A 12,963-nucleotide genomic window follows, 5' to 3' on the forward strand; every position below is an offset into this window, starting at 1 on the left:
GGGCAGGTTAGATTGGCTTGGAATTGGGACCTCTGCTGCCATTGAACTATGTGATCTTCTGTGAATGAGTTTCACTTCGTGAAGGCTACTCATGGAAGTGGAGCGACCCCACCAATCAGCAGAGAAACTTCTTATACCTTTCAGTTTGTGCCAATGTGGGACCATGAAAAATTAACGGGCCACACAGGCTTCTGGATTTTGTACATTCCAGGAGGACAGCAAGAGAGAGGAGACAGTAACAAGGGTACAAATTAGAATGCAGCAAAATTAAAAGGAAAAACAACTGATTTTCCCCTTGTAACAATAACATTTCAGCAGGAAAGTCTAATAAATCTCTAGATGCAGTAGCAAGAAATTATAAAATATGACTGGTTATTTTGGCTATTCTCCAAATCCAGCAATCAATCAAATGTTGCCAATGAGAAATTGGACTACACAATGGGAGTTACGTGCCTGCTGTTTCCTTTAACGGATTGCAGGATTTTTTGGAAGCATGTATTCATAATACATTGTACAGCTAGCTCTTCTTTCATTAGTGGCTCACACTATGATTTTTCATGGAATGACCAACTATATTTAAGCTTGTGTTGCCGAGAAAAGGTTTAATGTGTTATATATTTTTGGAACAACCTTTTTTAAATTATTTATTCACCCCTTAATTTGAAGCACTGGTTGCAATATGCAATCAAATTACTAAAATTCAAACAGCCCTTTCTCACTATTTTCCACGAGAAGTCCACTTTGTGAATTAAACAAGGAGGAAACAAAAGCTGACAGAAAAAGAAATATCAAACCTCGTTGCCATTACTAGCCCAAACCTATTTCAATATATAAATTGTAACTTCTTGTAGATGTACCTATTGACAAAAGAATAGTGGGGGTGAATTTCTGCAGGAGAACCCCCACTAGAATGTATCCCTAGTGTCTGTTGAAACCTTTATGTTCAAGTAATTAATAATCATTAGGTTGCAAGATCGTATACAACTTTCAGTAGAAGTCAGTGGATCTTGTAATAATACAGTGGTTGGGATTTGTTTTTGACCCCTGTGTTTAATTTAATGAGATTGCTTAGATCAAATTTCAGGGGATTTCTGAGAGTTATATGATCTGTAAGAGTGAGTGCTGTATTCTCGAGGAAAGGTGCACTTGGATTGCACATTTCCCCCCCCCACCTGTGGACCTCATAGCCATGTTTCTCTAAGTGTGTCTGGGTCGCCATCCACAGCTGACCCCTCCACCCCTGCCCTTCTTCCTCTGGGGCATTGCTGGAGCCAAGGTATGTAACAGAGATTGGCATTGTGGTCTTTGACAAAATGTTAGTGAGTAACCATGCTGTTTGATTTTACAAGGTAGATATAATGGACATCAAAGATTGTCACATTTCTAGATCTTTTGATCATTTTCCACAGAAAGAATTTGGAAAAAGAGATTTGCTTTAAATACAATACCTGTATTGTGTTCTAAAGCATAATGTATCATGCACAGTTTAAAAAAAGGGTTCTGAGATGATGGGTAGTTAAAATGCTAATGAACTCACTGAAGTTTCCTCATTGTCTGTAATTAATGAGCAATTTGTTAACTTGTTTCAGTAATTAATAAACATCTCACACATGTTGTGTTGGGGAATTGCTTATCCGAGTCCTTTGCAAGGAGGTCCAGTGAGTCATCCCTTTCTAGTTCTGAACAGCAAGCGTTAAAACACAAGAAAGTGGAGATTTTTGAAACCGGAATGGTTGCTAAAGAGAGCTGTGAGGGCATTTGACGAGATGAAGTGATTAAAAATGCTGGATGATAGATGGAAGCCATCTTTAAGCCAAGTATGGTGATCCACTTATGTGGTGTAGCGTGGCCTATTCTTTATTTTATATTATTAAAGTGCATTATACAGATTAATTAAGTGAATCTGGCCAGAGCGGATGTTCTGTATGTTCACTATCCTGTGAAATAAAGCAAAGCAATGATGTGTATCTGGCTTTAATCTCACTAAATATTTGCTCCATTTGCCTTCAGAGAGATTGAAAAAAATAGACGTGTAAATGGCACAACGATCCAGTCCAAGGCACAAGGGGGTAATGTTATTGTACACCTGGGTTTTACTATTGTGCAAACAGATATACAGCAATGTGAGTCAACACCAATAAAAGTAAGATGCTCAGATTGCTTATGCGAGTGACTGATCCTACTCAACTGTGGTGGTGGGGGGGTTAGGGTAATCATTAGATAGGACATTTCCTTGGAGGTATAAAGAACATTCAAACCAAATTTTATGCCTCGAATTTCTAAGTTGGACGCACTTTGCCCCAGATTTTTTGAATAAAATTATGCATTGAGGGATTTGAGTTCCTGAATATCCCCAATTTAAAACCAAATGAATTAGTGGTGATACAAATTCATGTTGAAAAGCATTCAGAATTGTCTGCTTCCTAGGCGTTCTATATAAGCTAATACATGGATTGTGTTACAGCTGTTTTCAATGGGGAGGTAAACAAAAAAGTTTTAAAAGAAAATCTGAAGTGCTCCTTATGCATATTGTTGAGGACTTGTAAGAATATTGCAGTGATTTGTACGGTATTATTTGTTGTAGAAAGCAAGGTTTTTTTTTTATACAGGAGAAAGTCCATTCAGAGCTAACTTAAAAGAAAAAAAGTCTTCTAAAAATTAATTTTTTGTGCTGTCTATTATAACCGCTAATAAGCGCAGATATTTGAGTCCTGGCCCATCCAGCATATAAGATGATTATCGGTGTGTTGCCCATGATTTTTCAATATGCATTAGAAGTGAGCGAGGACCCAGAATATCTATCCTCTAGTGACAAACATTTCCTTTTCAATTTTTTTTTATATAATTGTTCCCAGATATGGGTGACACTGGCAGAACTACATTTATTGCCTGTGCTTAATTGCTATGAGAAGGTGGTGAGCCACAGCCTTGAACTGGTGCAGTCCTTGTGGTGATGGTACTCCCAAGATAGTGTTACGTAGGAAATTACTGTATTTTAACCGAGCAGCAATGAACAAATAAAAGTATATGTTCAAACTATGATGGAGTGCGATTTGGAGATGAATGTAGAGGTAATGGTGCTCTTATCCATCTGGTGGTAGAGGTTTCAGGGGAGAGAGATACCATCAAAGTAAGCTTGGTGGGTTGCTGCAATGCAGCCTGTGGATGGTACACACTGTAGCCACCGTGCATTTGATGCAAGTTTGCACTGATAATTCCCCACATGTTGGAGTTCCCCATCGAAGACGTACCACTCTAGGAATGTGCTGAATTCATGCCAGTTGCTTCCCCATAGAGTGGGAACAAAAGTCTATTCAGGCTGCTTTCAAGCACCTCAAAGAATCCAGTTTAAGAACTTGGGAGTAGATAGCCTGCTCGCTTGGATTGGATATGAAGCACATCATAGGAAGCTGTTAAAAAGTGAAAATTGAGTAGAAAATACATAAATATCATTCCTCTCCTCACAAAAAGTGGAATCTTAATCTACTGATTTCCTATAATTTTATGTTTTAATGCATTAGGTGGTTTCTAACTTGGAAGTCAGACCCCGCCACCTTTCCCACCCCACCACTTGATTAGGAAACGTATTTTTTATATATAATTTTGGCAGACTCCCTAATAATTTAATTACAAATCCAAATTATATTAATAGCAATTTTAAAAATCTTTTCTGTGGTATTTTATAAATGAACGAGTGGATGTTCTGATGCTGATTGAGTTTCTTTGTTTCAATCTACTGAAATTACCCAAACCCACATCAACTGTAATGGAAGAGCTGGAGAAACCAATTATTCTTCAACAAATAGAAAATGCTATTAATACTTCCACCATATAAAGCTCCTAGCTCAGAATGATGCTCATCTGGATTTTATTTAAAGAAAAAATTGGCACCTTCCTCTGTACCTCTCTTGTTACAGACTTCTAATGAAGCCAGCGGCAAAGGCTACCTACCGGATATATTGAATCAAGCTATTTTTACTCTTTTTTTTAAAAGCAGGACTATTTAAATTGGTTCAGCTTTAGCCACGTCACTCAACAACAACAACTTGCATTTATATAGCACCTTTATTGTAGTAAAATGTCCCAAAGTGCTTTACTCATCAATATTGATTCCAAATCTTCTTCGACTTGGTTACTCTGGTCCCTAATCAGTCTAGTTTTTTTTCTGGCCAGATACCCTACTGATCAAAGTGCCATAAATGTAAGTCTCACTTTTTTTATGCAGAGAATAAATGACACCAGTTAATGGTAAAAATGTATTTGGCAAAGCAGAGTGGCCTTGTCTGTTTTGGGTGCTGGAAGTTTGGCTTTCTAATTAAAGATTGAAGTTGGATTGGCACCATGGGAAACCTTCATTGATGCAGGTACTGTTAGAATACCAGAGTTGTGCAAGATCTGTCTTTGATCGTTGTTCTCAAACTAAAGATTGAGCTGCAAGGATTGTTGTAAAAGCACAAATAACAGCTATTAATGCTGACCAGAGTACTGGTTATGTCGAGATTAGAGAACATAAGATCTTCTGATATGTTGATGTTATCCTCTTGTTTATATTGTGCGTTTCTAGTTTTGTCTGTCATATTATACATGTTAAAAGAATTCGCAAGATTACTGGTTACAGGGGCAATGATTTAAGTTTGAGATCCTGGCTAATTCCAAAAGTTATTTTCCTTCAACTATACCCTTTAAATACTCTTGAAGACTAATGTGTCTGAGTATATTAGATTCCAATATATATTAATGAGCTTTACTCACTTAAATCTAAACCCTGGCACATTGAATCTGATCTCACTCGATGGAAAAGGCCGAATTACATTTAAAAATCTATTCCATTGCTCAAAATGTAGTAATATTTTCTCTTTGTTCCTGTTCTCCAAGTTATTGTTGTTTTTTAGAATCCTTCATAACTTGCTGAAAAAAATCTGTTTATTGTTTAACTTGCTCGGTGGAACGTAACTAAGCCAAGAACTGAGCATGATAAAGTTACGACCGACCAGAACAAAAGGACCCAGGCCTCTTGTTCCAACAGTTGGCAGTTATAGTTATTTTTATACCTTCTCTCCCAAGCACCAACAAACCAACTGATTATTTATAGAGTAGTTGCAGCTCAATCTCTTGCATTGTGCTACTTGATGTATCAGCAAGGATTGTTTAGGAAGTAATGCAATCAATTTGTGATTCTGAATACTGGGTTTTTCAGAAAGCTAAAAATTAACCGAATGGATTGTTCATCTCACACAAAATAACTTGAAATGGGGGAACTTTTACAATATGGCCTGGAGGTCCTCTAATAACTAGCTATTTGTGGAAGGATAATAACATATAAAATAATGTATATATGTCTGCACCGTTTAAAGTCTTGAATCCAACGTGTATCCATAGTTTGTTGTAATTGTTCCTCACACTTCAATGTATAACATATGCAACAGATGTCACTCTTGCATTTGATTGGCCCGAGAAGAGCGTTGGTGCGATGATGCAGCCCTGCGTGACCCCGGGCCGGATGTGGATTGGGAGTGCGGTGGATCCGTTGGTCAGGATCACGGCTTGCATGTCAGCGAGGAACAGGTGGAGGATGGTGACAAACTTTTGGGGGCAGCCAAAACGGAGGAGGGCAGTAGTGATACCCGCCCTCCTATATGGCTCAGAGACGTGGACCATATACAGCAGACATTCAAAGCACTGAAGAAGGACCACCAACACTGCCTCCGCAAGATCCTGCAAATCCACAGGGAAGATAGACGTACCAATGTCAGTGTTCTCGATCAGGCCAACATCCCCAGCATCGAAGCACTGACCACGCCCGACCAGCTCCATTGGGCGGGCCACATCGTCCGCATACCCGACATGAGACTCCCTAAGCAAGCGCTCTACTCCGAACTCCTACACGGCAAGCGAGCCCCAAGTGGGCAGAAGAAACGTTTCAAGGACTCTCAAACTCTCAAAGTCTCCTTGATAAAGTGCAACATCCCCACCGGCACCTGGGAATCCCTGGCCCAAGACCGGCCAAATTGGAGGAAGTATCCGGGAGGGCGCTGAGCACCTCGAGTCGCCAAGAGCATGCAGAAATCAAGCGCAGACAACGGAAGGAGCGTGCGGCAAACCAGGCTCCCCACCCACTCTTTCCTTCAACCACTGTCTGCTCCACCTGTGACAGAGACTGTAATTCCCACATTGGACTGTTCAGCCACCTGAGAACTCACTTTTAGAGTGGAAGCAAGTTTTCCCCAATTTCGAGGAACTGCCTATGATGATGATGATGATGATTGGCCAAAATAACAACTATTTGATATGTTAGCCACACAGATTTGCTGAAATACAGACAGGTAGGAAATGTTATCCAGCATGAATCAACACCCCCCCCCCACATGAAAAAAATAACCAATCGAATATTTTCAAAGCTGCCAATCAGGAACCAGCAACTACCACAAAGCAAAACAATCAAATCACTCAAACATTTTTCAAACGTCTATGCGTGGCCATACTGTTTTCTCAGCCTGTCGACTATATACATCAAAAAAACAAAGGTTATAATGCAAAAAAACAAGTCAATACCAATGCCAAAACTTGGCTATAAAATGACTGAAGTACTGTTGGAAATCTGTCCAATAGATTTTGCCCCAGGGTCCTCTCTCGGGGGGCCTGAGATTAAGTATTCCTTGTTTACTGGAGCACATCCCACTCTACGATTGCTCCTACATCTCAAGTCTTCTCGTGCCCCAGACTGAAATCTCTCTGATTATTCCCAGTCCCCATGTGCTCCAACCTCCTGCTTCCTTGTGTCCATAACTTCCACCTCAGCTCCTCCTGGCCTGAGCCTCAGTTCCACCTACTCGCCTGTAGCACCTCTCTGACAGCCTCTATTTACTTAATCCAGGTGCCCTTCTATAAATACACTATATATTGCTTCTTGCTTACTCCCCAGCCTTGAGAAATGCAAGAGATGCATATTGATTCATCAGCTAAAGAACATTTATGGGTGACCTGTCGAGAGACAGAAATATAAAACAAAGAGGGAAAAAAATTTGGATACAAACAGATAGTCCTTCCATTACCTCACTGTCTTCAAGACTTGCGCCATTGTTACATAGTTATTCCATGAAAAGATCAAGGAAATTTGCATGTTAGCGCATTTGGGTGCATTTATGCGAACCTACTAAACATAGGTTTCCTCGATATTTTTAACTGCAAACCGTAAGTCTGTCAAAGTCCCTCAGGGCTTATTTGAATAGCTGCACTGTTCAAGTACACAGAAGCTTCCTTGCTTTACGACATCCTGTACTCAGTGTAATTTTACAACCCCCAAAAGATGGTCTAATAGCTACCCCTATCACATCAGACAAGTGTAATTGAGGGATTGGTGAGCTGAAGAGGGCATCGACTTCACTTACTGACCGCAAGCTACCGAAGAACTTTTTTTTAACCCACTCCTTCACTTTTTTAATCGCTGACACCTGTTCTTAATTTACCAAAGTATTGTTCTCTCTTCCCAGTAAAAACAACTTTGGGATACCTGACTTTTCTCCACCTCCAAGCCCACACTCAGATCAACTTCAGACAAGGGGCACCTTTCCCCATGGGCATACAACTCAATGCCATCATAATGGAGGAGGAGTTGCAGCATGTCCAGGCCAGGAGAATCGGGCAGCATGGCTGAGGACAGCAGCCCACCAGCTACTGAACTCCCCTGCACCAGTCCTACGAGGACATTTCTGAGGAACTGTGCATCCAATGGCTGCACCTGTCCAAGGATGCCATTGGACATTTCTGCTAACTTCATCACGAAGATTTTCAGCTGCCACAACTGCTCCATCCGTGGCAGTAAAGGTGACAGCAAATCGCAATGTTTCCAGCTTGGTATCCCTCCAGACTGCCACAGGGCATCTGAACAACATTAGCCAAACAGCAACACCTTGAATTTATATAGTGCATTTAAAGTAGTAAACTGTCCCAAGGCATGTCACAGGAGCTTTATAAAACAAAATTTGACACTGAGCCACATAAGGGCAGAAGAGGTAGGTTTTAAGGAGCATCTTAAAGGAGATAGGGAGGGGCGAGACCATGAGGGATTTGAAAACGATAATGAGAATTTTAAAATTGACGCGTTGTTTAACCGGGAATCAATGTAGGTCAGCGAGCACAGGGGTGCTGGGCGAAAGGGACTTGGTGCGAGTTAAGACACGGGCAGCCGAGTTTTTGATGACTTCAACTTTAGCCAGGCAGCTTTCGAGTCATGCACATGGAGCTATCAGACATCTTCTTTCATAGAGAAGCCTAATTCCGCCACTTTGCCATCGCTCTCAAGCAGCAGAGTCACAGATCTCACACCATGAATAGCTGCATTCCCCAGGATGCATAATGGTGTGAGCTTATTTCCTTAACATAGCCTTACACCACTTATCAGAATGTGAAGTGCTGCCATTTTAGCAACTTCACTCAAGTTATACTGGCAGTTTTGCAAAGTAGTTTTGGAATCAATTGGTTGTATAACCTGACCCTAAAAGATAACCAAGAACATTTCAATTTTCTGTAGTTTGGCAGAATCATACTTGTAAAAGAGTCTGTCTTTTCTTTCTGCTGCTCCTCACTATTCTCCTCGGCATGCCCTCCTTCACACTGAAACATCTCTCCATAGGATAGGCATCCATTTGATACCTTAGAATAAACCAAGGGTTTTCATTTGGTAGTGGAGCGACCATGTTCAGAAACCTATGGAGACTCATCTAAGTTATTTCCTGTTTCCTTCTTTTTCTACCTCTGTTTTGTTTTGCAGAGAGTCTTTATATATGCATTTTATGTTGTGTTTGTCTTCTACAGAAAACCGATAAAATTATATAGTTTAAACTGTTTTGAAACTGTCAAATATTCTCTGACACTAGTTATTGCTGGCAAGCATTATACTGAAAAGCTTGTGCTAAATGTGCTGCAGTCATTTCATGGTAATCAGAAGATGTTCTGGATAATTATTCCTGAAGTAGAAATATTACAAAACCAGCACCATTTATACTTTAAAGTGGCATAACGTGTTTTTTGATTTATTTACAAATACTGAATGCTATGAAATAAATCTCGTCCAAAGAAGTGAATCTGTCAGTGAGGTAATTTGAGAAAAGCGACAAGAGACTGTCTAGCTTTTCACCTGCCCAAGCAATAACTAAAGATTTTTCATGAAGGTAATGCCCCTCTAAATATAAGTTGACATTAACCATATTCTGTTGTGTCTTACTTGACTAAATGTGGCAGACCTGGCACCATAGAAAGGAAGGCATGTCTGCAAAGGCTTTCTTGACCTCTCCCAAATCAAATTGCTTAAGTAACGAGCTTTTAGCCAAAGCTATGTATTATTATCTGTATGGGGTACACCAACTACATATTGTAACAATTGTACTTTGACAGGTATGTTTATGACATTAGCTGGAACAATTCCAGTCGATCACATGGTTATAATTGGACTTAGATGTGTGCCTTATTTTTCCATTTTTCAGATGTCAGACAGTTTAATACAAGGTTATTATGACAGATACATGCCCCGAATGAAAGAGTTGGAAGCATTTAACCTGGTAAGCTTTGGGGAATATACATAAAAAGACTTTGCACATGTGAAACAAAGGAAGTGTGCTCATTCCTCCGGAATCACTGCTGCTAACACTGTTAGCCTGACAGTGCAGCCAAAACAAAAGTTTGTTGTAATAGCAATATTTTTGTAACATTGTATAGATTCTTCGGACCAAATCTGCAATAAACTAAATATAGTAAATGAAAAGTGTCCTGCTCAAGATCCATCAAGCACTGGATAGGAAGGAGGGTATTTCATATCTGCTGAATAATTGAATGCAGCAGTTGGCTTTTTTTCAACAAGAAATCTCAATTGCCCATTCAAAGGAGACACTATCCTTTCATCACAGAATCAGCTCGGACTGTTGAATGAAAGCCTGCTCTCTTTGATGGCTGTAAGGGTCATAAGTCAAATGAATTTGGACCGACTCAATCTCGTCAATATTGAACATGGGTCCACGGCACAAAGTTGTCATTTGGCTTAAAATAGAAATCCCATTCTAAGAGGCCACAGCGTAGTGTCTGAGGAAAAAAAGAAAACTCATATTGGTACTCTAGTGCCAAGGTGTACTAGATGTGAGAGTGCTTGATGCTGACATTGGGTGCCAAAAGTTAAGAATGTGTTTCATCCTCCAGTATTGACATCCTTTACCTTAACCAGAACAAAAAAAACAAATTCAACAAAAAGTTTATTTTTAAATTTACCAAGAATGTAAATGAGTACAGAAATAGATAATTGAGCTAGATTTGCAACTGCTGTGACAATTATCGCAGTACTGACACCTTAATCGAAATGCTTCTGAGAAACCTACTCATCACACATACAAATGGACATTTTAAACCCTGTAATACCGCTGGATGCACTTGTAATTAAAGAGATAATAACATTTCAGTTTGAGTTATTTTAGATCTCTTGCAGTATAGTCCGGCTTAATGACATCATTCGGTTCCCTGGCTTTAGTAGAAATTTATTTTAAACCACAAACATAGTTAAGTAGAAGTTGTATTGTTGAGAAACGATTTACACCTATTTTTTTAAAGTTTGGTTATTACACATTTTAGGGATGAAACGTCTAATATTTGGTTTTGTTAATTGTTTGCTGCTAATCAAGAAGTTAACCTCTACACCATGCTGAGGGTTGCAGTATTGGTGAACAAAATGTGGATTCTTTCAGACCTTCTGATGCCCAATTCCCATCCTTGAAGTTTGTGTCAGTACAGTCTGATGAACAATATTACATTCCTGGGTGTCCATCTAAAAACAGTCCTAATGACACATACTGGTGCTCAGCCATCCTTAGAACACCATCAGTACCATGAAGGGAGCACTTTAACAGCTATGCTACAGTGCCTCTCTGCAATTTTGTTGGCAACAAGTCGAAGGAGTCCAACAAAGAGCACACTGTGTCTCTCGGTAAAACATATTGTGTCCTGTATATTCCAGAATTGTGCTAATTAGAGCAAGGAAAAGGAAGAGGTCATTTTCTCATATAATGTGTTGGCATATTTATGTATAGTATACTTAATTAACTTTTACTAAGACCTTCTTGATGCTAAAATACCATGGAATTTCAGAATATTATATTGACATAAGAATCTATACCATATGAGTGAAAGTCGTGAACCTCAATGAAAAATACTTTCTATTAAGTACAATTATGGGCAGCTGTTTAAATAGATTAAAAATTATAACTATTGAATACACCATTCAGCTGAGGTATCTGAAGACCTGATACTTATGAACTACTTAGACAATTGGAACTGTTTTATGCATCTTTCTTTCAGCTGAAAGTAGCCTTAGCCCCTTGTATAGAGGGTTTGATACTTTTGGACCGGCTTTGCTACCTCAAAGAACAGGTAAATCTCTCTCTCTGGGGGTGTATATGGGGTTCTTCATTTTGCCAAAGATGTCATGCCCTAATGTAATTTCAGAGATTTTCAGAAAATGCTATATTTCTTTAAATCGATCTATATAATTTTGTATTCTTTGAAACATATGGCTAACAGATGTTCTTTATATTTGATAGTTACATTTGATTATTTCATTTAATTAAAAAAAAACTGGCACTTAAAATACAGCCATTAGACAGAAGACAGTTATATAATCCTATTGAGAGATATAATTTACAGCGATGGGGCATAAACAGAATAATAGTGAAATTACAGTACCTTAATTGCAGTGAATTACCTGTGTTAGTTACAATAAATTATTTACATATGGTAAATACTGTAATTACAATATGATTTTATCATTAAATAGAAGACTATAAATGCAGAAACATGTATTCAATGTAAGATGGCATGTGTTTTATTGAATCCTTTTTTTAATGAACCATTTGAAAGATTTCTAAAACTTCTATCCTTTGCAGGAAAACATAGCTTGGTCAGCACTAGTACAGCTGTTTGATCCCCTGAAGTCCCCAAGATGTTATGCAATAATTGGCATGAAGAAGTAGCACTGCTCCAAATTCACTTACCGCATTGTTGATACAAGTTTTGACTCCACGCCTTTTGGTTTATCCATCCCTGTACAATTTAAATTCATGGTTTTAAGAGTTCCGAGGTTGCTAGTTTTACATGGTATTTTTAAACTGTTGATTAAATGTTTTCTTCTCGTAGTGCACATGTGGCAATTTAATGAACAAATGGAAAACATTTGAGCGGGAAAGTCATTCTTTTATATGTTGCATTTCTTGGCAAGACATGCTCAACTGAAAGAGCAAAGTCAGTTGAAGTCAAGTTTTCATAATCCAAAATAAAGCTTTTAGTTCAGTAGCCACGTTATATGGGCCCCTTCACTCAGTGTAAACAGATGGAAAATGAATTCAAATCTACTTGCATTGCACATTTTTGTTAGAGAAGTTAAATTATGTAGAATAAATGATGGCTGAGAGTGCATTAGAATGATGCTCTGACAAATTTAAGAGTTGGAGTAACATCATAGAATTTATGGCTTAGAAACTGGTTTGCGCCGGCTGGGAGGGTGTGATTGGGGGTGGGCCAGCATCGGTCTGCGGCATTGCAGTGGAACCATCAGGAGCAGTCCTGATCCTCTTAGCTCCCCATTCAGGTGAGCATTTTTTAAAAACAGACCTTTTTGGTGGCAGCCTTCAGCGGTCCTTTATACATCACTGGTGAGGTCACATGTAGACCACATTTTCCTGAACACATCCGGCACCAGCTGCATTCAATGTAGCCCAATTTTGCAACTAAACTGGCATTAGGCTCCCTATTTGCATATCATCATCATCATAGGCAATCCCTCGGAACCGAGGAAGACTTGCTTCCACTCTGAAAATGAATCCTTAGGTGGCTGAACAATCCAATACGAGAACTACAGTCCCTGTCACAGGTAGGACAGATAGTCATTGAGGGAAAGGGTGGGTGGGGCAGGTTTGCTGCACGTTCTTT

The 12,963-nt window shown here is 39.2% G+C and overlaps 1 protein-coding gene across 2 annotated transcripts in view; it reads left to right on the plus strand.

The window, feature by feature from the left end:
* mettl25 (methyltransferase like 25) overlaps nucleotides 1-12,327 on the plus strand; it is a 70,189-nt gene extending 57,862 nt beyond the window's left edge. For both annotated transcript variants that reach the window (XM_070900192.1, XM_070900193.1), the window contains 3 exons: nucleotides 9,483-9,557; nucleotides 11,338-11,409; nucleotides 11,922-12,327. In XM_070900192.1, the coding sequence (XP_070756293.1) occupies nucleotides 9,483-9,557; nucleotides 11,338-11,409; nucleotides 11,922-12,008 (234 nt within the window). In that variant the 3' untranslated portion in view covers nucleotides 12,009-12,327. The remainder of the gene's footprint in view (nucleotides 1-9,482; nucleotides 9,558-11,337; nucleotides 11,410-11,921) is intronic.
* Nucleotides 12,328-12,963: the final 636 nt, after the last annotated feature.

Source organism: Pristiophorus japonicus, chromosome 15, assembly GCF_044704955.1.
Source record: "Pristiophorus japonicus isolate sPriJap1 chromosome 15, sPriJap1.hap1, whole genome shotgun sequence".
NCBI classification, from domain to species: domain Eukaryota; kingdom Metazoa; phylum Chordata; class Chondrichthyes; family Pristiophoridae; genus Pristiophorus; species Pristiophorus japonicus.